General features: G+C 43.2%; 1 protein-coding gene across 2 annotated transcripts in view; it reads right to left on the bottom strand.

Annotated features, from left to right (window-relative positions):
* The window catches only part of LOC117217346 (uncharacterized), an 85,793-nt gene that overhangs the window by 17,816 nt on the left and 43,263 nt on the right, over positions 1–24,714 (bottom strand). For both annotated transcript variants that reach the window (XR_013034155.1, XM_076524693.1), the window contains exon 5: positions 19,229–19,437. Coding sequence is in view for 1 of the 2 variants with exons in the window: in XM_076524693.1 (XP_076380808.1) it covers positions 19,229–19,437 (209 nt within the window). In the remaining variant the exon portion in view is untranslated. The remainder of the gene's footprint in view (positions 1–19,228; positions 19,438–24,714) is intronic.

Here is a 24,714-nt window from a genome sequence, read left to right as displayed (position 1 = left end):
TTCGAATAATGTCGATCGTCAAAGTCATTGGGATGGGAGGGGGAGGGGGGGTGTACCCTTCGTGCTCGCTCGGCTGAATGTCAAAGCTCAATCAGTCGGGACTTGACTAATGGTGGAATCAGACGTGTTTCAAGACAGCTCTTCGAATAATGTCGATCGTCAAAGTCATGGGGCCGGGGGGGTGTACCCTTCGTGCTCGCTCGGCTCAATGTCAAAGCTCAATCAGTCGGGACCTGACTAATGGTGGAATCAGACGTGTTTCAAGACAGCTCTTCGAATAATGTCGATCGTCAAAGTCATTGGGATGGGGGGGGGAGGGGGGGTGTACCCTTCGTGCTCGCTCGGCTGAATGTCAAAGCTCAATCAGTCGGGACTTGACTAATGGTGGAATCAGACGTGTTTCAAGACAGCTCTTCGAATAATGTCGATCGTCAAAGTCATGGGGCCGGGGGGTGTACCCTTCGTGCTCGCTCGGCTGAATGTCAAAGCTCAATCAGTCGGGACTTGACTAATGGTGGAATCAGACGTGTTTCAAGACAGCTCTTCGAATAATGTCGATCGTCAAAGTCATTGGGATGGGGGGGAGGGGGGGTGTACCCTTCGTGCTCGCTCGACTGAATGTCAAAGCTCACTCAGTCGGGACTTGACTAATGGTGGAATCAGACGTGTTTCAAGACAGCTCTTCGAATAATGTCGATCGTCAAAGTCATGGGGCCGGGGGGGTGTACCCTTCGTGCTCGCTCGGCTGAATGTCAAAGCTCAATCAGTCGGGACCTGACTAATGGTGGAATCAGACGTGTTTCAAGACAGCTCTTCGAATAATGTCGATCGTCAAAGTCATTGGGATGGGGGGGGAGGGGGGGTGTACCCTTCGTGCTCGCTCGGCTGAATGTCAAAGCTCAATCAGTCGGGACTTGACTAATGGTGGAATCAGACGTGTTTCAAGACAGCTCTTCCAATAATGTCGATCGTCAAAGTCATGGGGCCGGGGGGGGGGGGGTGTACCCTTCGTGCTCGCTCGGCTGAATGTCAAAGCTCAATCATTCGGGACTTGACTAATGGTGGAATCAGACGTGTTTCAAGACAGCTCTTCCAATAATGTCGATCGTCAAAGTCATTGGGGGGGGGGGGAGTACCCTTCGTGCTCGCTCGGCTGAATGTCAAAGCTCAATCATTCGGGACTTGACTAATGGTGGAATCAGACGTGTTTCAAGACAGCTCTTCGAATAATGTCGATCGTCAAAGTCATTGGGATGGGGGGGAGGGGGGGTGTACCCTTCGTGCTCGCTCGACTGAATGTCAAAGCTCACTCAGTCGGGACTTGACTAATGGTGGAATCAGACGTGTTTCAAGACAGCTCTTCGAATAATGTCGATCGTCAAAGTCATGGGGCCGGGGGGGTGTACCCTTCGTGCTCGCTCGGCTGAATGTCAAAGCTCAATCAGTCGGGACCTGACTAATGGTGGAATCAGACGTGTTTCAAGACAGCTCTTCGAATAATGTCGATCGTCAAAGTCATTGGGATGGGGGGGGGGGGGTGTACCCTTCGTGCTCGCTCGGCTGAATGTCAAAGCTCAATCAGTCGGGACTTGACTAATGGTGGAATCAGACGTGTTTCAAGACAGCTCTTCCAATAATGTCGATCGTCAAAGTCATGGGGCCGGGGGGGGGGGGGGGGGGTGTACCCTTCGTGCTCGCTCGGCTGAATGTCAAAGCTCAATCAGTCGGGACCTGACTAATGGTGGAATCAGACGTGTTTCAAGACAGCTCTTCGAATAATGTCGATCGTCAAAGTCATTGGGATGGGGGGGGAGGGGGGGTGTACCCTTCGTGCTCGCTCGGCTGAATGTCAAAGCTCAATCAGTCGGGACCTGACTAATGGTGGAATCAGACGTGTTTCAAGACAGCTCTTCGAATAATGTCGATCGTCAAAGTCATTGGGATGGGAGGGGGAGGGGGGGTGTACCCTTCGTGCTCGCTCGGCTGAATGTCAAAGCTCAATCAGTCGGGACTTGACTAATGGTGGAATCAGACGTGTTTCAAGACAGCTCTTCGAATAATGTCGATCGTCAAAGTCATGGGGCCGGGGGGGGTGTACCCTTCGTGCTCGCTCGGCTGAATGTCAAAGCTCAATCAGTCGGGACTTGACTAATGGTGGAATCAGACGTGTTTCAAGACAGCTCTTCGAATAATGTCGATCGTCAAAGTCATTGGGATGGGGGGGAGGGGGGGTGTACCCTTCGTGCTCGCTCGACTGAATGTCAAAGCTCACTCAGTCGGGACTTGACTAATGGTGGAATCAGACGTGTTTCAAGACAGCTCTTCGAATAATGTCGATCGTCAAAGTCATGGGGCCGGGGGGGGTGTACCCTTCGTGCTCGCTCGGCTGAATGTCAAAGCTCAATCAGTCGGGACTTGACTAATGGTGGAATCAGACGTGTTTCAAGACAGCTCTTCGAATAATGTCGATCGTCAAAGTCATTGGGATGGGGGGGAGGGGGGGTGTACCCTTCGTGCTCGCTCGACTGAATGTCAAAGCTCACTCAGTCGGGACTTGACTAATGGTGGAATCAGACGTGTTTCAAGACAGCTCTTCGAATAATGTCGATCGTCAAAGTCATGGGGCCGGGGGGGTGTACCCTTCGTGCTCGCTCGGCTGAATGTCAAAGCTCAATCAGTCGGGACCTGACTAATGGTGGAATCAGACGTGTTTCAAGACAGCTCTTCGAATAATGTCGATCGTCAAAGTCATTGGGATGGGAGGGGGAGGGGGGGTGTACCCTTCGTGCTCGCTCGGCTGAATGTCAAAGCTCAATCAGTCGGGACCTGACTAATGGTGGAATCAGACGTGTTTCAAGACAGCTCTTCGAATAATGTCGATCGTCAAAGTCATGGGGCCGGGGGGGTGTCCCCTCGTGCTCGCTCGGCTGAATGTCAAAGCTCAATCAGTCGGGACTTGACTAATGGTGGAATCAGACGTGTTTCAAGACAGTTCTTGATGATGCTACTCTCTCTACGCTGCTACTCTCTCTACGCTGCTACTCTCTCTACGCTGCTACTCTCTCTCTACGCTGCTACTCTCTCTACGCTGCTACTCTCTTCTACTTCTTCCTACTACAAATTCCAGGACCAACATCGCATCGAAATGTAAGTCGATCTTATTTGACCAGTAGTTCTCTCAATTTTTTCGAGTACAGTGACCACATACTTGTTGCGAATTCTATTGTATATTTAGTTAGGATGTATTCTTTTCAATGACTTGCGTTTTCCGTTCGAATTCAATTGCCGTTACCCTTGCCAATACTTCTGTCATTGTTACTTCCATTAAATTTTTGACATTACTATTGCCGTTACCCTCGCCAATACCTCTATCATCGTTACTTCCATTACTTTTTTGCCATTGCTATTGCCGTTACTTCTCGAGCAATTAAATTCACGCGTAGTCATCGAAACAGATTAATTTTGACGAATAATTCGAAACTAATAACCCCATTTTAGCTAGGATTTTCAGGTTCTTTATTTTCAGATTCTTTATTTTCAGGTTAATACTATCGTAAGACAAAACTTATGGTGTATATTATCATGTATATTATTATGTATATGTATTGTTAATTGGTCACTGTACTCGCTGCAATAGCAATAGTAGTTCTTGTCGTAGCAATAGTAGTTCTTGTCATAGCAATAGTAGTATTCGGGCAGGCTTTGCCAACCCAACGATCAGCGCAGATGGGCACATCCGCGACTTGCAATAGTGTTGCGAAATAATCTCGCGTTGTTTCGCTTCATTTTTAACAGAGATGAAAATAAGCGTCGCGAATAAAACCATCGCGATTATCATTAGCATCGAAATTAATTATTCAAAGTATAGCGTCGCGAATGAAAGATTCGCGATTTCATTTGGTTCGACATGCAAGAAGCGTCAAAGATAGCGTTGCGACTAAGTACGCTCGCGTTTCAAGTTTGAAATTTTCGAAGATCATCAAAGTCCACTCGCTTTTGCATCTCTGTTCATTGAATTAGCGTCGCGACAATACAATCGCGTTGCAATAGTTTACCTTCCGACTTTTCAGGCGCCCATGCTGCAGCTGCAACGAAGGGCCTCGCCGCCCCAACAACAACTCGGATGGGCACATCCGCGACTTGCCATAGCGTTGCGAATTATTCACGCGTTGCTATAATTAATTTCGAACAGAAATCATAGCGTTGCGAATAAAATAGACGCGAGTTTTCTTTGTATTATCAAGCACAATAGCTTTGAATATAGCGTTGCGAACTAATCGCGTTTCAACTTTGCAATTCTATCAGATTTCTCGAAGTCTACAGACTCGTTCTTTCCAGAAAGTAAAGTTAAATCTTTCGGATTTCTGTTCGATGCATTAGCGTAGCGTCGAAATAATCGCGTTGCCAGTAGCTTCGTTCGTCTTTTCAGGCGCCCATTCCGCAGTTGCAACAATGGACCGAGGTCCCAACGATCAGCTGGGTTGGGCACATCGCGATTTTTCCATCCTAGCGTTGCGAAATGAATTATTGCGTTTTGTCTTCGAATTAGTTTCGAAGTTAGCGTTGCGAGAATAATCGCGTTGCAGTAGCTTCGTTCGTCTTTCAGAGCCCATGCCGCAGTTGCAACGCTCCGCAGTGCAGGCATTCGCGATTTTCCTTAGAGTCGCGAGACGAAATTAACAACGCGTTGTATTAGCATCGCGAAAAATTGCCAATGCGTTGTATCAGAATTGCGAAAACTGCCAACGCGTTGTGTTAGAGTCGCGAAATAAATGCCGCACTGCGAGTTGCCGTTCCAAGGATCGCAGCATTGTCTCGCAATCGTCGACGATTTCCTTTAGAGTTGCGTGAAAACAAATCAAAGCTCGCGGGTGTTTTCGCTTCCGGATCTGACAAATTAACATCGGATTTAATATTTAGACGAATTAGCACGAATTAATATCCACTTCTAATTCTCGTGGATTAGCGTCGCGAGAAAGGAGTCCGCGTTTCTTTGCCACTTTCATTTTGATTTCCTCTCTGACATCCAAAATTAAATTGTAATTCTTATATTCGCAGACAATATCCTTGCGAAGCACTGGACGATCGTTATCACAGGGAGCGAGAATATTTTATTCGTACCTTCGGACTTTTTTAGACCAGGACCGAGCACGTGGTGCAAATGCCCGCGAAACCACTGCGTGCAGTAGGTATTCATTTTTTCGATCCGAGAATTTACAAGTCGTAGCAGTTGGCATAAAATCGCGATACACGTTACTTATGTCCAAGTCTTCGAACTCCTTCTGCCGAGATTATCATCCGCCGACGATTTATCATCCGCGAGGGAGGATCATCGGCCGAAAGATGAGACTTAATTAATAATTGCGCGCGTCTTAGTTCATAACTGCCTGCGTCTTAGTCAAGCAGTGTTTTTAATGTAAGTTTGTTAGATTTCGTTTCCAATGATTTTCACACAAATTGCATTCGTCTGTGGGTTAACATGGCACTCCTGTGCTGGTCTTAGGTTTCCTATTTCGCTATATATTCAGACTAACTTGAACTCAATGGTTTCAGGTTCATTACAGAGAGATTATCATCCACCGTGGGATTATCATCCACCGTGGGATTATCATCCGCCGAGGGATGCGTCTTAGTTAATAAGTGCGTGCGAGTTAGTTAATAAGTGTGTATGACTTAGTTTAAGATTCTTAACCTCTTGCCGTACTTTAACGGGTCTAGCTTTTACTAAAGATTTTTCTTAAGAATGAACATTATTTTATTCTTCCAATTTCGTCTAAACTTCTCTTCTTTTCACTACAATATTTACTTGTTCAATGAAATGTAGTCTCACAATAATTAGAAATTTTCTTCTCCTTCTGAGAAATAATTATAATCGGTATATTTCTAGTCATTATAAATTTAAAGAAAATGGTGCGGCAAGGGGTTAAGTTCCCTCAGGGGCCCCCGACCCACGGGAGCGCCCGTGGGGGGCACGGGGGGTAGCGTCCCCGAGGTACCCGATTCGCTAATTTCGCATATGTCGAGTATTATTGCCTTAGCTTTATTTTTTCGCGTCTCGTCTTTGACTCCGCCACAGCAGAAAGCTGTGGCGGCCTTGCTTGCGCAATGTCTTGGGTAGGTACGAACACTTCTCGATGTTCGACGAGTGATCATGCGGCGTGAATGCTCTTCCCTGGTCGCTGTTCGGCCAGTAATCCGCCCTTAGCTCCTATGAGGGGCGGGGTGTTGGGAGAGAAATGGTCACACAGGTTTGCCTGTGTAGGCTCTCTCCTAGTGCCGATTCAGACGGGTAAGGCGGCCTAAGTTAGTTTTAGGTCGCAGGGCGAGAAATGGCATCCCACTGTGTGGGAGGATCCAACTTTGGATCGTCACTCCTCATGTGATCGCGCCGGACTTCGAGATTTGTAAGGCTCCGGTCTTGTGCAAGCATTGTACGCGTCGCGTCACCCACGACTCAGTGCCTTCTGCACTGACTCGCAGTTGTTTCTCACTTTGAAAGAATCACTGCCTTCTGCACTGATTCATTTTGGTCCCCGTGGCTCAGAAACTTCTTCTTTGATCCACTTGGTCCGCAATAGTACTTGACATATGCGAACGAGTGAGTGTGTGGGAATGTGTGATAGCTAGCTAGCGAGCGTATTAGTTTATAAGTCGTCGTTGTTAGAAAGGGAGCCATAGCGAATTCCGGCTTCGTTCTGACTCCCTTTCGGGTCTCTAAAGCAGCAACCTCCTCGTGGTGAGACTCGGGCAATCGGTATCATCCTCGGTTCAAAAATTCTTGCGAATTGCAATGAATTTCTGGATCGAGGATGATACCGAGCAAATAGCTGCAAACTTTGTATTGTAACAAAGTATTTATTGTAAAAGTATGTGAAATTATACTATAAGTCGGGGCTCTGAATAATGTTTCGTTCGAAAATTGTTGAAATTGGTATTCCTCCGATTGGAGGTCCCTCAGGGGCTCGCTTGCGGGTGGGGCCCGCAAGTGAGTACGGGGCGTAGCGTCCCCGAGGTACCCGAGGCGCTTGTAGGTTGTTAGGGTTCTTAATTTAAGTTTCTTAGATTTCGTTGCGTCCATTTTCTCAAAAAATGCACCCGTGTGCTGGTTAGTTTGGCACTCGCGTGCTGGTTAGCTTGGCACTCGTGTGCTGGTCAGTGTGGCACTCGTGTGCTGGTCTTAGGTTTTCTATTTTGACTTGAATTCAGACTAACTTTAATTCAATCTTTTCAGGTTTATTACAGATATTATCATCCGCCGTGGGATTATCATCCGCCGTGGGATTTTCATCCGCCGTGGGATTTTCATCCGCCGTGGGATTATCATCCGTCGTGGGATACGTCTTAACTAATAAGTGCGTGCGACTTAGTTATTAAGTGCGTGCGAGTTAGTTAATAAGTGTATGTGAGTTAGTCTAAGATTCTTAACCTCTTGCCGTACTGTAACGGGTCCAGCTTTTAATAAAGATTTCTCTTTAGAATGAATATTATTTTGCTCTTAGAACTTTATCTAAATTTCTCTTCTTTTCACCACAATATTTAATTGCTCAAGAAGTGTAGTCTCACAGTAAACTCAAATTTTTTTCTCCTTCTGAGAAATAATTACAATCGAGAAATTTCTAGTCATCATAAATTTAAAGAGAATGGTATGGCAAGGAGTTAAGTTCCCTCAGGGGCCCCCGACCCACGGGAGCGCCCGTGGGGGGCACGGGGGGTAGCATCCCCGAGGTACCCGAGTCGCTAATTTCGCATATGTCCAGTAGTATTGCCTTAGCATTACTTTTTCGCGTCTCGTTTTTGACTCCGCCACAGCAGAAAGCTGTGGTGGCCTTGCTTGCGCAAACTCTTGGGTAAGTCCGGACACGTCTCGTTGTTCGACGAGTGACCATGCGGCATGGTGATTCGAACGCGGACCCTCCTGCTGGGGAGGCTCTCGCTTCGCGTATTCGCAATGTAAGACGTCCTTAGCTCTCTTTTGGGGGCGGGGCGCAGGGCGATCCGACTCATTGTAGGATGATCCAACTTTGGATCATTATTCCTCATGTGAAAACGGCGAGCATCGAGATCTGCGAGGCTCCTGATTTGTGCGAGCATTGTACGCGTCGCGTCACCCTCGAGTCAGTGCCTTCTGTACTGACACGCCTTTGTTTCTTAGTTTCGAAGAATCAGAACCTTCTGCTCTGATTCATTTCGGTCCCCGTGGATCAGAGACTTCTTCTTTGATCCACTTGGTCCGCAATAGTACTTAACATATGCGAACGAGTGAGTGTGTAGGTGTGCGCTAGCTAGCTGGCGAGCGTGTGTGTTAGTTTATAAGTCGTCGTTGTTAGAAAGGGAGCCATAGCGAATTCCAGCTTCGTTCTGACTCCCTTTCGGGTCTCTAAAGCAGCAACCTCCTCGCGGTGAGACTCGGGCAATCGGTATCATCCTCGGTTCAAAAATTCTTACGAATTGCAATGAATTTCTGAGTCGAGGATGATACCGAGCAAATAGCTGCAAATTTTATATTGTAAAATAGTGTGCATTGTAAAAGTATGTGGATTTATACTTCAAGTTAGGGCTCGAAATAATGTTTCGTTCGTAAATTGTTGAAATTGGTGTTCCTCCGATCGGAGGTCCCTCAGGGGCTCGCTTGCGGGTGGGGCCCGTGGGCGAGTACGGGGGGTAGCGTCCCCGAGGTACCCGAGGCGCTTGTAGGTTGTTAGGATTCTTAACTTAAGTTTGCTGAATTTCGTTTCCTTCATTCTCTCAAAACATGCACTCGTGTGCGGATTAGCTTGGCACTCGTGTGCTGGTTTGCGTGACACTCGTGTGCTGGTCTTAGGTTTCCTATTTCGACTTGTATTCAGACTAACTTGAATTCAATCATTTCAGGTTTATTACAGATATTATCATCCGTCGTGGGATTTTCATCCGCCGAGGGATAAGTCTTAGTCCCTCAGGGGCTCGCTTGCGGGAGGGGCCTGCAAGCGAGTACGGGGGGTAGCGTCCCCGGGGAACCCGAGGCGCTTGTAGGTTGTTAGGGTTTTTAATTTAAGTTTGTTAGATTTCGTTTCCTTCATTTTCTCAAAACATGCACTCGTGTGCTAGTTTGTGTGGCACTCGTGTGCTGGTAGTGTGGCACTCGTGTGCTGGTTAGCTTTGCACTCGTGTGCTGGTTAGCTTTGCACTCGTGTGCTGGTTAGTGTGGCACTCGTGTGCTGGTTAGTGTGGCACTCGTGTGCTGGTCAGTGTGGCACTCTTGTGCGGGTTAGCTTGGCACTCGTGTGCTGGTCTTAGGTTTCCTAATTTGACTTGTCACCTATTTTGTGTATTCATACTAACTAGAATTCAATCTTTTCAGGTTCATTACAGATATTATCACCCGCCGTGGGATTTTCATCCGCCGTGGGATTATCATCCGCCGAGGGATTCGTCTTAGTTATTAAGTGCGTGCGAGTTAGTTGATATGTGTGTGTGTGGCTTAGTTTAAGATTCTTAACTTCTTGCCGTACTTTAACGGGTCTAGCTTTGAACAAAGATTTTTCTTAAGAATGAACATTATTTAATTCTCTCTTTTTATTCTTTTTTGCTCGTTCAAGGAAGTGTAATCTCACAATAAAATATAATTTTCTTCTCCTTCTGAGAAATAATTACAGCCGGGAAATTTCTAGTCATCAAAAATTTAAAGAGAATGGTACGGCAAGGGGTTAAGATTGCTCAGGGGCCTCCGACCGACGGGAGCGCCCGTGGGGGGCACGGGGGGTAGCGTCCCCGAGATACCCGAGTCGCTAACTTCGCATATGTCCAGTATTATTGCCTTACTTTTACTTTTTCGCGTTTCGTTTTTGACTCCGCCACAGCAGAAAGCTGTGGTGGCCTTGCTTGCACAAACTCTTGGGTAAGTCCGGACACATCTCGATGTTCGACGAGTGACCATGCGGCGTAGTGATTCGAACGCGGATCCTCCTTCTGGGAGGGCTCTCTCCTGGTCGCTGTTCGGCCAGTAATCCGTCCTTAGCTCTCTTTTGGGGGCGGGGCGTTGGGTGAGAAAAGGTCACACAGGTTTACCTGTGTAGTCTCCCACCTAGTGCCGATTCAGACGGGTAAGGCGGCCTAAGTTAGTTTTAGGTCGCAGGGCGAGAAATGGCCACTCACTCCCAATGTGGGAGGATACAACTTTGAATCATCACTCCTCATGTGATCACGCCGGTCATCGCGATTTGCGAGGCACCGAACTTGTGCGAGCATTGTACGCGTCGCGTCACCCTCGACACAGTGCCTTCTGCACTGACTCGCAGTTGTTTCTCACTTTGAAAGAATCACTGCCTTCTGCACTGATTCATTTTGATCCCCGTGGATCAGAGACTTCTTCTTTGATCCACTTGGTCCGCGATAGTACTTGACATATGCGAACGAGTGAGTGTGTGGGAATGTGTGATAGCTAGCTAGCGAGCGTATTAGTTTATAAGTCGTCGTTGTTAGAAAGGGAGCCATAGCGAATTCCGGCTTCGTTCTGACTCCCTTTCGGGTCTCTAAAGCAGCAACCTCCTCGTGGTGAGACTCGGGCAATCGGTATCATCCTCGGTTCAAAAATTCTTGCGAATTGCCATGAATTTCTGAGTCAAGGATGATACCGAGCAAATAGCTGCAAATTTTATATTATAAAATAGTGTGCATTGTAAAAGTATGTGGATTTATACTTCAAGTTAGGGCTCGAAATAATGTTTCGTTCGTAAATTGTTGAAATTGGTGTTCCTCCGATCGGAGGTCCCTCAGGGGCTCGCTTGCGGGTGGGGCCCGTGGGCGAGTACGGGGGGTAGCGTCCCCGAGGTACCCGAGGCGCTTGTAGGTTGTTAGGGTTCTTAATTTAAGTTTGTTAAATTTTGTTTCATCCATTCTCTCAAAAATTGAACTCGTGTGCGGGTTAGTTTGGCACTCGTGTGCTGGTCAGTGTGGCACTCGTGTGCTGGTTAGTGTGGCACTCGTGTGCTGGTCAGTGTGGCACTCGTGTGCTGGTCAGTGTGGCACTCGTGTGCTGGTTAGCTTTGCACTCGTGTGCTGGTCAGTGTGGCACTCGTGTGCTGGTTAGTGTGGCACTCGTGTGCTGGTCAGTGTGGCACTCGTGTGCTGGTTAGCTTGACACCCGTGTGCTGGTCTTAGGTTTCCTAATTTGACTTGTCACCTATTTTGTATTCGTACTAACTAGAATTCAATCTTTTCAGATTCATTACAGATATTATCATCCGCCGTGGGATTTTCATCCGCCGTGGGATTCGTCTTAGTTATTAAGTGCGTGCAAGTTAGTTGATATGTGTGTGTGTGTGTGGCTTAGTTTAAGGTTCTTAACTTCTTGCCGTACTTTAACGGGTCTAGGTTTTACTAAAGATTTTTCTTAAGAATGAACATTATTTTATTCTTCCAATTTCGTCTAAACTTCTCTTCTTTTCACTACAATATTTACTTGTTCAATGAAATGTAGTCTCACAATAATTAGAAATTTTCTTCTCCTTCTGAGAAATAATTATAATCGGTATATTTCTAGTCATTATAAATTTAAAGAAAATGGTGCGGCAAGGGGTTAAGTTCCCTCAGGGGCCCCCGACCCACGGCAGCGCCCGTGGGGGGCACGGCGGGTAGCGTCCCCGAGGTACCCGATTCGCTAATTTCGCATATGTCGAGTATTATTGCCTTAGCTTTATTTTTTCGCGTCTCGTCTTTGACTCCGCCACAGCAGAAAGCTGTGGCGGCCTTGCTTGCGCAATCTCTTGGGTAGGTACGAACACTTCTCGATGTTCGACGAGTGATCATGCGGCGTGAATGCTCTTCCCTGGTCGCTGTTCGGCCAGTAATCCGCCCTTAGCTCCTATGAGGGGCGGGGTGTTGGGAGAGAAATGGTCACACAGGTTTGCCTGTGTAGGCTCTCTCCTAGTGCCGATTCAGACGGGTAAGGCGGCCTAAGTTAGTTTTAGGTCGCAGGGCGAGAAATGGCATCCCACTGTGTGGGAGGATCCAACTTTGGATCGTCACTCCTCATGTGATCGCGCCGGACTTCGAGATTTGTAAGGCTCCGGTCTTGTGCAAGCATTGTACGCGTCGCGTCACCCACGACTCAGTGCCTTCTGCACTGACTCGCAGTTGTTTCTCACTTTGAAAGAATCACTGCCTTCTGCACTGATTCATTTTGGTCCCCGTGGCTCAGAAACTTCTTCTTTGATCCACTTGGTCCGCAATAGTACTTGACATATGCGAACGAGTGAGTGTGTGGGAATGTGTGATAGCTAGCTAGCGAGCGTATTAGTTTATAAGTCGTCGTTGTTAGAAAGGGAGCCATAGCGAATTCCGGCTTCGTTCTGACTCCCTTTCGGGTCTCTAAAGCAGCAACCTCCTCGTGGTGAGACTCGGGCAATCGGTATCATCCTCGGTTCAAAAATTCTTGCGAATTGCAATGAATTTCTGGATCGAGGATGATACCGAGCAAATAGCTGCAAACTTTGTATTGTAACAAAGTATTTATTGTAAAAGTATGTGAAATTATACTATAAGTCGGGGCTCTGAATAATGTTTCGTTCGAAAATTGTTGAAATTGGTATTCCTCCGATTGGAGGTCCCTCAGGGGCTCGCTTGCGGGTGGGGCCCGCAAGTGAGTACGGGGCGTAGCGTCCCCGAGGTACCCGAGGCGCTTGTAGGTTGTTAGGGTTCTTAATTTAAGTTTCTTAGATTTCGTTGCGTCCATTTTCTCAAAAAATGCACCCGTGTGCTGGTTAGTTTGGCACTCGCGTGCTGGTTAGCTTGGCACTCGTGTGCTGGTCAGTGTGGCACTCGTGTGCTGGTCTTAGGTTTTCTATTTTGACTTGAATTCAGACTAACTTTAATTCAATCTTTTCAGGTTTATTACAGATATTATCATCCGCCGTGGGATTATCATCCGCCGTGGGATTTTCATCCGCCGTGGGATTTTCATCCGCCGTGGGATTATCATCCGTCGTGGGATACGTCTTAACTAATAAGTGCGTGCGACTTAGTTATTAAGTGCGTGCGAGTTAGTTAATAAGTGTATGTGAGTTAGTCTAAGATTCTTAACCTCTTGCCGTACTGTAACGGGTCCAGCTTTTAATAAAGATTTCTCTTTAGAATGAATATTATTTTGCTCTTAGAACTTTATCTAAATTTCTCTTCTTTTCACCACAATATTTAATTGCTCAAGAAGTGTAGTCTCACAGTAAACTCAAATTTTTTTCTCCTTCTGAGAAATAATTACAATCGAGAAATTTCTAGTCATCATAAATTTAAAGAGAATGGTATGGCAAGGAGTTAAGTTCCCTCAGGGGCCCCCGACCCACGGGAGCGCCCGTGGGGGGCACGGGGGGTAGCATCCCCGAGGTACCCGAGTCGCTAATTTCGCATATGTCCAGTAGTATTGCCTTAGCATTACTTTTTCGCGTCTCGTTTTTGACTCCGCCACAGCAGAAAGCTGTGGTGGCCTTGCTTGCGCAAACTCTTGGGTAAGTCCGGACACGTCTCGTTGTTCGACGAGTGACCATGCGGCATGGTGATTCGAACGCGGACCCTCCTGCTGGGGAGGCTCTCGCTTCGCGTATTCGCAATGTAAGACGTCCTTAGCTCTCTTTTGGGGGCGGGGCGCAGGGCGATCCAACTCATTGTGGGATGATCCAACTTTGGATCATTATTCCTCATGTGAAAACGGCGAGCATCGAGATCTGTGAGGCTCCTGATTTGTGCGAGCATTGTACGCGTCGCGTCACCCTCGAGTCAGTGCCTTCTGCACTGACTCGCAGTTGTTTCTCACTTTGAAAGAATCACTGCCTTCTGCACTGATTCATTTTGGTCCCCGTGGATCAGAGACTTCTTCTTTGATCCACTTGGTCCGCAATAGTACTTGACATATACGAACGTGTGAGTGTGGGTGTGTGCTAGCTAGCTGGCGAGCGTGTGTACTAGTTTATAAGTCGTCGTTGTTAGAAAGGGAGCCATAGCGAATTCCGGCTTCGTTCTGACTCCCTTTCGGGTCTCTAAAGCAGCAACCTCCTCGTGGTGAGACTCGGGCAATCGGTATCATCCTCGGTTCAAAAATTCTTGCGAATTGCCATGAATTTCTGAGTCAAGGATGATACCGAGCAAATAGCTGCAAATTTTATATTATAAAATAGTGTGCATTGTATTATATTATATTATATTATATTATATTATATTATATTATATTATATTATATTATATTATATTATATTATATTATATTATATTATATTATATTATATTATATTATATTATATTATATTATATTATATTATATTATATTATATTATATTATATTATATTATATTATATTATATTATATTATATTATATTATATTATATTATATTATATTATATTATATTATATTATATTATATTATATTATATTATATTATATTATATTATATTATATTATATTATATTATATTATATTATATTATATTATATTATATTATATTATATTATATTATATTATATTATATTATATTATATTATATTATATTATATTATATTATATTATATTATATTATATTATATTATATTATATTATATTATATTATATTATATTATATTATATTATATTATATTATATTATATTATATTATATTATATTATATTATATTATATTATATTATATTATATTATATTATATTATATTATATTATATTATATTATATTATATTATATTATATTATAATCATTTTGTAGTTGCCGATTGCCAACAACAATAAAAACGTGGCACAAGCCTCGAATAATCGTATCTCCTTTTTCCAAATTGTCCATTTTTTCGTTTACAAGCTGTCGGACAATTGGGAAGAATTTACTGCAGCTATTTTTACCTTATTATTTTTATGTTTACGCTTTGGCGCAAGTCGCGACAAGTATCCGCGGTTTAGCAATTATCTTTGCAACGTTTCACGGAACAATAGCGATCGTTTAATAAACAGGACCGTGTTAACAAGCAGATACACTTGCAGCAAGAAGTCTCCGCGTTAACGATCCGCATTGACAGAGCTACACGAAAGTCCCATTACCGTTGGGAGCCCGAACGTCGTCGATTCTAGGGAAAACAAAGGGTGGTCTGCTAAGGAAATTGTAAATATGGCTTTCGCCGAGGGATACGCAGCGCTGAACACCCGATGGCCGGTGTCATTACGTTTTCAGTCCGGTAAAAAGAAGTCAACATTATACCGTTCTACTCGAGCCGGGTAGGAAGAAGTCAACATTACCGTTCCCCTGGATATACGGGATCCCGAGGCGAAAGGGAAGATGTTTATTGAATTAGAAAGGGGCGGACGAAAAGAGGATACGATTACGTGGAGAAACAAAGGGTCTTTGTTGTTCCACCCTCGCGGAGCCGACGTTTTCGGAATCCTGACGGGGGATAAATAAAGTATAGCGAATTTCAATCGCGACGGTGCAGAGAGATTCTCGCAGTATGAAGTCCCTCGCGACTGGTATTGGCAGAGTTGTGCAGAATTATAATTGGATTACCCAAGGAGTTATAATTACGAAGTAATTCAATTACATTGCAATTCAATTAGATTTTAGTTCAATCACATTGTCATTCAATTGGATTGTAGCTCAATTACATTGCAATTCAATTAGATTTTAGTTCAATTACATTGTCATTCAATTGGATTGTAGTTCAATTACATTGTAATTCAATTAGATTTTAGTTCAATCACATTGTCATTCAATTGGATTGTAGCTCAATTACATTGCAATTCAATTAGATTTTAGTTCAATTACATTGTCATTCAATTGGATTTTAGTTCAATTACATTGTCATTCAATTGGATTGTAGTTCAATTACATTGCAATTCAATTAGATCTTAGTTCAATTACATTGTCATTCAATTGGATTGTAGCTCAATTACATTGCAATTCAATTAGATTTTAGTTCAATTACATTGTCATTCAATTGGATTGTAGTTCAATTACATTGTCATTCAATTGGATTGTAGTTCAATTACATTGCAATTCAATTAGATCTTAGTTCAATTACATTGTCATTCAATTGGATTGTAGCTCAATTACATTGCAATTCAATTAGATTTTAGTTCAATTACATTGTCATTCAATTAGATTGTAGCTCAATCACATTGTAATTCAATTAGATTGTAGTTCAATTACATTGTCAATCAATTAGATTGTATTTAATTGTATTTCAATTGCACTAGTTTTTAAAACAATTAGTAATTGAATCAACTCGTATGTTTTTATTACTCATAAGGAACGAATAACTAAACAATCGCTCGACAGAGTAAAGTAAAACCTGTCGAATATCGACATAACTGTTAGGCAATTATAATATTATGCGGGAGAAATGGAAATTAAAATCGCACGAACACTTATTGACCGACCTATTATAATGTCTGGATAACGAATGTAACGGAAGGAAGTTGTAATTTTGTTTAACAGCTTCTCTCGCTATCCTATGTTTCGCAAACTCATTTTTATGATGAACGCAAGAAATCCGTAATCTTCATTGAATCGAATAATTTCCTGGGCCAGCAAGCGACCACGATTTCATTATCGTAAATTTTACGGGGCGCAAACCGATTTTTAATGTGAATGGCGGAAGCAATGCGTGACAAGAAATCATTTTAACTGCTTTCTCAAGCTAACGTTCGCCCATAACAGTATCGATAATGCAGCAGTTGCATGGTTCTGCGACGGCAGTTGGTCGCGGAGCTTAACGAGCTACATTATTAACCGAACATCGCTAATCCATGTTTTGAAAAAGCCGCGGGGTCCCGTACATATTTCAGTGGAACCTGCGACGCAAACAAGCGACCAGATAAAAGCGCGTACAATGCAATAATGCAATATGCAACACGTGCAGAATGAAGAATCTTTCCGCATGATCCTCCAACAAAACAATCGCATCTCCGTTTGGTCCTATCGATAAATGTTTATTAGTGATTTATAGAGTGCGGATTTGATGCAGGCGCCTATAGAAGATAGAATAAACATTTTATAATTATCGAATGTCAGCAGTTTTCGCGCGCGCTTTTGTCGCAGGATTAACGAGAGATAACCGATAAAAATGCGGGGACGAAGTTCGCGAGATTTTCCTGGAAAAACGATCGTGATAATTTCGTGACTGACGATCGGGCCTGCAAAGGCGCTAATTAAACGCGAAAATAAAATTGCACGAGCTTATAATCGCGAACTGTCTCGGGCGGTGAAAGCTTGCGCGGGGACACGGCGGCGAAAGAAATTCATTAAAAATGGTTGGGTCGTTACAGATAGCTCTGAAAGCGGGCCACCGCAGTGGTACGCTCGTTAATTCGACTTTACTGTGATCTCACGCTTACATTTATAATTAATATCGCTCGCCTAACCGCCCCGCGGTGGAGTATTTTGCCCGATTTCGCTGGCCAAAATTATTTTTCTCATTTAACGTGTCTAAAATGTGCCTGCTAACTTATTTACGGTATTCTCACGTACAAAAAAGTAATTACAAGCGAGTAAAAATTATCAATAAAATAATCAAAATATCATTTTTACCATTTAACCGCTTCGCCATCATTTTTCTTGGGCAGATTAAACATTTTCTTTAATTAACGGTAACCTTGACTCGAAAAGTCTTCCAGTACTTGATGCGAAATTGCTTTGGAGAAACGTTTGGGTTGAAATTTCGGATCGAGCAACCGTCGAGAGGCCATGAGGGTTTTTGCGAGGACTTTTGCAATGCTGTAGATAGATACATTCAAATAAATAATCAATATTCAACCGTTTCTGCTGTTGAGACTCGTCGTTGGTGAATCCATGATTTCGCGATTAAATGAAACTGTTAATAGAACCATTCTATCCTTTGCGAATTAAATGATTGATTTAAAGAGGCAGTTCTGTTAAGTATATATACTATGTACTTCGTTATCATAAGCACCAGTGGATAATAATATTTATATGATATTTATATAATATTTATGTGAGACTAGGTCTGCTAAGTTACAGATTTTACAAAAATAATGAAAAATATTGAACACTATCCGATATCTCAAAATAAATGAGAATGATCTTGCGCCACTTACATCGTCCATATATTATACTATTCGGGTTACCTTGAATCACCAACACTCATTTCACCGAAAATGTTTTCATTGACACGATTTCGCCGACATTGTTTATATACCGAGAGGAGACACTGAAATCGCTAACAAATGTTTACATCGACTCTCGTTTCACCGACAAATGCTATTATTGTCACTTAGAACTCTTGGCAACATACGTTTGATCGTAGTATCCTACACGCTTATCGTTAGAGGTTACATTCGAAATCATCGACGATCACTTCGCCGACTATGTTTTCGTCGTCGACACAAGTTCATCGACAGATGAACACCACATAATCGGTGAAGTGATCGTCGATGATTTCGAACTAACCCTATCGTTAATGTATGCGTCGGTGTGTAAACAGTGTCGGTGTGTAAATAATGTCGGCGAAATAATTGTTGGTGATTTCAAGGTAACCCATAAAATGCAGTATACAGGTTGTCCCAAAAATGTCTCGCAATCCGAAAGTGGCGGGTTCCTCAGGTCATTTGAAGCAACTTCTCCCTTTACAAAAATTTTCTCCGAGGCACCGTTAACGAGTTATTAACGGAAAACAGTGACCAATGACAGGCGAGCTCAGCTGGCGCGAGGCGACCAAGCCAATGAGCGGAACTGGGCTTCGTGCGCTGATTGGCTGGGCCGCCTCGCGTCAGCCGTAATCGATTCTTATTGGTCACTGTTTTTCGTTAATAACTCGTTAATGATGCCTCGGAGAAAATTTTTGTAAAGGAAGAAGCTGCTTCAAATGATCCGAGAAACCCGCCGTTTCCGGATTGTGAGACATTTTTGGGACACCCTGTAGATTCCAAGTGCAAGCATAACTAGTAACGAGAACAGTAACCGCTGCGACTGCCACTAACTCTAATCAAGAATACACGATATCTTTGATCTCCGTTGCATCTATCGCGAGCGTACCGAACTCTCGGTCACGATATTATCATGGAAGTGACACAAGTTCCTGGGTGGATAAGGAACTTGAAATTGAGTTTGTAGTCCGTAGAAACTTGCGGCGAGCGGTATCGGTGCAGGGGGATTCGAATTTGAAATGAATCTTTCGATAAAGGCACACTTCGACGGGAAACGAAGCTGAGAAACTGCTGGCGGCCGACAAAATGGCGACCGTCAATAAGGAATTACGTTGAAATATTTACCTAGACTGGCGTCGTAGGTGTTCATGTACTCGCTGGTCATGAACTGCGAGACCAGGGCAGTTTTCCCGACTCCGGATTCACCGAGCAACACGACTCGGTATTTGGGGATATCGTCGATCTCGTCGCTTTCCGTGCTGTCTGCTGCAATCCCTTGTCCACTGCAACACGATCCGTCGAAAGGAGATCTTTCCCCTGACACGTTGCTGTTCCTGGAATGAAAAGTCATCGAATGCTGTAGAGTTGAGGAAAGTTGCGGTACTCGACACGCGGAAACAGTAAGAATAAACTGAGTCCGAAATTTTGTGGCTTTCTTTCAATATCTAGTGGGCCAACTGTCAAAGTTTTCAACACATTTTCTCCAGTTTTCAATCGTAACATGTTCTAATGACGCAATATTCATACAATCACTGAAACATTTCTAATTAATTTAAATTGTGCAAACACAGAATTAGAATAAATTTTGTAAATATATACATATATATATATATGATCTTCCATTTCTTTCTTTATTCGCATTGTTGTACAAGAATATTAATAATATTTAATTACCGATATCCCATTTATTATTGAATTACGCAGCTGTTTATATCTCCTTTCAATTCTCGTTGAGCCGAATATTTAAACGGGCAGTTAAGAGCAGATCCATTCGTTCATACGAAATAAATAAAATTCCACGCGTTGTTTATCCGATTTACAGAAAATGTTCGCCAGTGAATCGCTTTAGAAACGCGCTTTATAATAACTCCGGTACGAAATACTTCGTAAACACCGGCATGAATAATTTTCCGAGCGTCTTATGATTTTGTGCACTAGGAACGCGCGATAATAGTTTCCCAGCACAAATGACCGTGGAGGAATGTTCGGCGAACACAGCCGACCCGCCTTGTGTTGCGACGCAGCGAACTTCCAACGCTATTCACTCATTAATCAACTTTCCAGCCACGCGCAACAGATTCTCGCGAACTGAACAATGTAGCTGCCAGTGCAACAGGTCCACGAGGAGACCGAAAAGCATCCACGCCGAGTTCCGGCGCGCTGCGCCGTCCCCAGTTACGCGAGGTTACGTTTAAACAGCTTCGGAATTATTAACTATCCCATTCGGCTCGTGCGTTCCCTATCCGAGGAGAACAGAATCAGACTTCTATTCATCTGTACGCAGGAAACCACGTGCACGGAATTACTCGAGTATGTTACAGAATCGGGACCGTCACCATTTGTCGATGGAACAGCGGAGCAGCTTTACGGTGCTCCGTTGCGATATTCCAGGCCAGAAATAAAAGTTCCGGCTTGCATTGCGCTGTACAAAAGGAATCGTGATCTACGGTATGCACCGTGCGATGATCACTTCAGAACGTTTCGTCAAAACGTGAATCCGAAAATAGCACTGTATTGTTGCTCTCGGGTTTCGACTTCTTTCGCCTCGTTTCGAATAAATATTTATCTGAGACAATTATTCGAATTCTTTTAGACGAACGTTTTATTCGAATAATTCTTTATATTCGAATATATCTATACGAATACATTCAGGATCACTTCAATTTCAACTACTTGTAGAATTATAAAATTGCCGACACCTTTCTTCGCGCTCGTAGAGAGATTATTTAGTTATGCATCGATGATTTATCTACCAAAAAGTAACGAACTTTTCGATGCAACATTTGAAAAGAGGAATATGAAAAAGAGGAATCGATAAATTAAAAAGAAACACTTTTTATATTCTATCATCTTTATTCGAATCGATTATTTTTTTATCCTTATTCGAATAGAAATCTTAGTCGAATAAATTTCTGTCTAGATGAATTTTTATTAGAATGGATAATTTATTCGACAGTGTCGAATAAAACCTTATTCGTCAGACTTTGTCTCTTATCTCTGTCATCCGAATAAAATGTTGTGCAACTCTGGAGAAAATAAGCTGTTTCATTGTCATAATACGCATCGTTGTGTCTTCACATATATGGGAATTAATTTAGATTAAGCTGTCTACTATTAAAATTATGTCTTCGATTGTGTTTAATATTTACCGATAACCTTGACAAACTTATGCTGTTCACGTAACGGAGATGTTATCTTCGATAAAACTTGTTAATAATGGCTTTAAAAACATCGCTCTTTAAATATCATTTAAGTGCGATTAAACGTTTACAACGATTTGAAAACGAAGTGTAATTCTGTAGAAAAATCATTTGAATAACTTTCACGGTTATGGTGAAAGATCAAATTCTGAAGAAATCCTGAAAAATTGAAACATTGAAGACCACCTTTTCCACGTGGAATGAGAACGATTTGTCTTTCGTGAACGTTTATTTAATTTCCCTCTTTGTGATAGATGCATTTTATGCTGAATGCTTCACAACGGTGCAGAACACACGTCCCCGGGATTGAGAAACAGATCGCATTTCCATTTTAACCGCATCATTCGAACTGGCAATATGATCGCGGGTTGCTACTCTTTCTAACTTGCTTTCAGATCGAGTGCCACATCGTAGGGTCGTTGAAACGAATACATTTCTGACGAGCAGCACATTTTATTTCCCAGTTTCTCAGCATGGGCGCCGTCACCCACCGGTGTGCCCCGAGGAAACCAAAGAAGCACCATAGTCTGTCTGGCTGTCTAATAATCCGATTCCATTTATTTTCAAAGAACCTCTCTACGATTCGAAAATTGTCATTCGTAATTTTCATTCAATCACACCGTAATTCGTAGTTCATGTAATTTAATGACTTAGTATTTTGTACTGCAATTTCAATTACGAATTACACACATTGTAATTTAAGATTTGAATTACGGATTAATTGGAGATTTCAATTACGAATTACAATGTGATTGAATTATATTTTTATTGAATTACAATGCTATTGAATTACTTAATAATTATAACACCTCGAGCAACTCATTTGCGATTCTGCACAATTCTGACTTCAACGCATCAATTTTTTCAATAGTATGTAATTTTTAAGATATGAGAAAATAATTAAAAGAAAATGTTCTCTTCGTTTGATCGCAACAAACTAAACTCGCACGGAAAGCTCGCGTTTCTTTTAACAATCTCAATGATCTGAAAGCGATGTCATCTATTCTTGAGTACTTTCAATCATTCCATTGTTTCAAATTGCACGTATTCATTGTCGTCGTAAATGCGTAAAATCCGCAATCTACTGATCACATTTTTCTCGTTCCAAATAAGATTGTAAGAAGATCCATACATGTAACGCTCGCGTATACTTACAGATTAGTTTACAAAACTAAGACAAGATGTTCGAAAAGCTTGTGCTACACCGAATTGAACTTAATATTACTGCAAACGGAATTAACCACGCCGTGAAGATTCCGTAAAGCTCCAACGGGAACCAAATGCCGACGATCTCGCATTTGACGCGCATCGATTTAGGTTGCCGGCGCTCACGGTCACATCCGAATCGAATCATTCCGGCGATAGGTTCGCAGCGTCCGTAAAATCGGTTTCCCCCAGAAAATTGAATATTCGAATCAGTGGTACATTACACGAAACATTGCGTGAAGCCTCCTTAGGGAAGCAGGGCTCGTGGCTCGATTATCATGGAACGACCCTCGAAAAGAGGGAGACGAAAGAAAAGAATCAGGGGCCGAGTTACGCTTCGTATTCTCGATTTCGTCGCGACAATTTCCTCTCCGATCGACGCTCGACCTGTTCATCGATCGTTCGACGAAAATGACTAAACGAATTCACGCGGACGCAATGTCGGATACGAAACGGACGCGCAGAAAGCTGCGACAGACGCCGGATTAGCCCGAGTTCGAGGGAAAATGAACGTGAGCCGGTGGAACGGCTCGACACGATCAAACGCGAATCTCAGCGTGAAACGGGAAAACCTTTTCCCACCCTTCGAGGGGGTGGTTTACGATGTCTGTCGTGCGTAGGCTCGAGCTGTATCGAAGATTTTCAAGTTCCCGAGGTTAGTTCAAGGAAAACAACTACCGTCGAGAGTTGCTTGCACGGCAAACTTTGCTTTCTATCGGATGAAACGGTGTTTGCGCTGCAAGAAGCTCAGCTGAGCAAAGATCGATTTTTATCGCATTCTTTTAGAAAATAATGTTTTCTAAAATGCTATAGAACAAGCCTAAAATCTGACAAGTTAATGGAATTAGAATCTATCGTGAATTTTAGTGTAGCTTGAATTTTATGATCGCGATCAGGAGCGTCAGAAAATACAGAGAACTCTAGAAATTCTGATATCTTATTAAAAGATCAATTTTTTCAGCTGATAATTCTGTCGCACGACCTTCCTATCCAAGAATAACAAAACTCTTGCAAACTAACGTTCGATCGTTTAGGTATTAAAACTACTCAAAGTTGCGCGATTCACGTATTTGCAGAATGTTCGAGAGGACATCTGAAAAAAAACAACTAAAAAAAAAGAAGATCGCTGAGATGAAATAGAAGCAAGCATCTGAGAACCGGTCGCACTTTTTATACATTTTACGTTTAACGTTTTGTAATATTGTGTAATCCAACTGACGCAAGTAGGAATGCAATATACGTCCGCAACAATGTTTTATTCTTGTAGTGACCGAACTGTAACTGCATACCTATTTTAGAACATCCATACGTCCCCGACTGCTCTGGTCCTCGTAAATTGTTATAAACAACCTCTGTGTAACGCAACACGGTTTAACTTTAACGGGGCTTGAAAGTTGCGAAAGCGCCCTGGTACAACGTTCGTCGTTTTGCTATCTTTTTGGACCGAATCCTGCCTGCCATACTAATTTAAGAAAGTTGTATCCTAGCAACAATTTGGTGTAAATGAAATTCGTAGCGCAACGTTTATTCCAGTATTTTCAACACATTCGAATAAAAATTCCAACAAAAACTTTCACCGCGCGGTGTTTAATTAATATCACACACACGCGCGCGCGCGCGCGCGCGAGTTTCGGTGGAACGTTTCGCGTGCGATATTGAAAAATCAAACATTTCGCTCAAATATTTGTCGGCGGCCTTCTTTTTTAGCGACTGCGTACCGAAAAACTCGCCAACTAATCGATGAAAGCCAGCGACGCGATGATAAAATAAATACCGCAGCCGACGTTGCATAGAAATGCAAGTTCATAGCGGAATGAATTCATAAACATGCGCTTCTCGGCCAGAGAGCCGCGGTAGGAGTAATCATTGACGATCCCGATGAAAAGCTAGCCGCGATGAAACGCGTTTTACTCGAACGATTGCTGTCGTCCGTGGGATTAAACCGGAGGCTGCTACAGCCTCGCCAGCCATCGTGGCAATATTTAAAATGTTAATGGCTCGGTCGGATGGAATAAACGTATTTAAAGAGACGAATAAATCTGACTCGCGTAAATTCGTTACAAGAATAAATGTCACCGGTTCGGAATCTATTTGCCGGATATGTGCAGTCTGCACCCACGCGATTTACAATATCCTCGGACGCGAATAGATGCTATCGGGCCGATTAGACAACCGACAGGATGAATCAACAAACATGTCGATAGC

The sequence above is a fragment of the Megalopta genalis genome, chromosome 9 (assembly GCF_051020955.1).
Source record: "Megalopta genalis isolate 19385.01 chromosome 9, iyMegGena1_principal, whole genome shotgun sequence".
NCBI lineage: Eukaryota > Metazoa > Arthropoda > Insecta > Hymenoptera > Halictidae > Megalopta > Megalopta genalis.
This window is presented reverse-complemented; position numbering and strand designations above follow the sequence as displayed.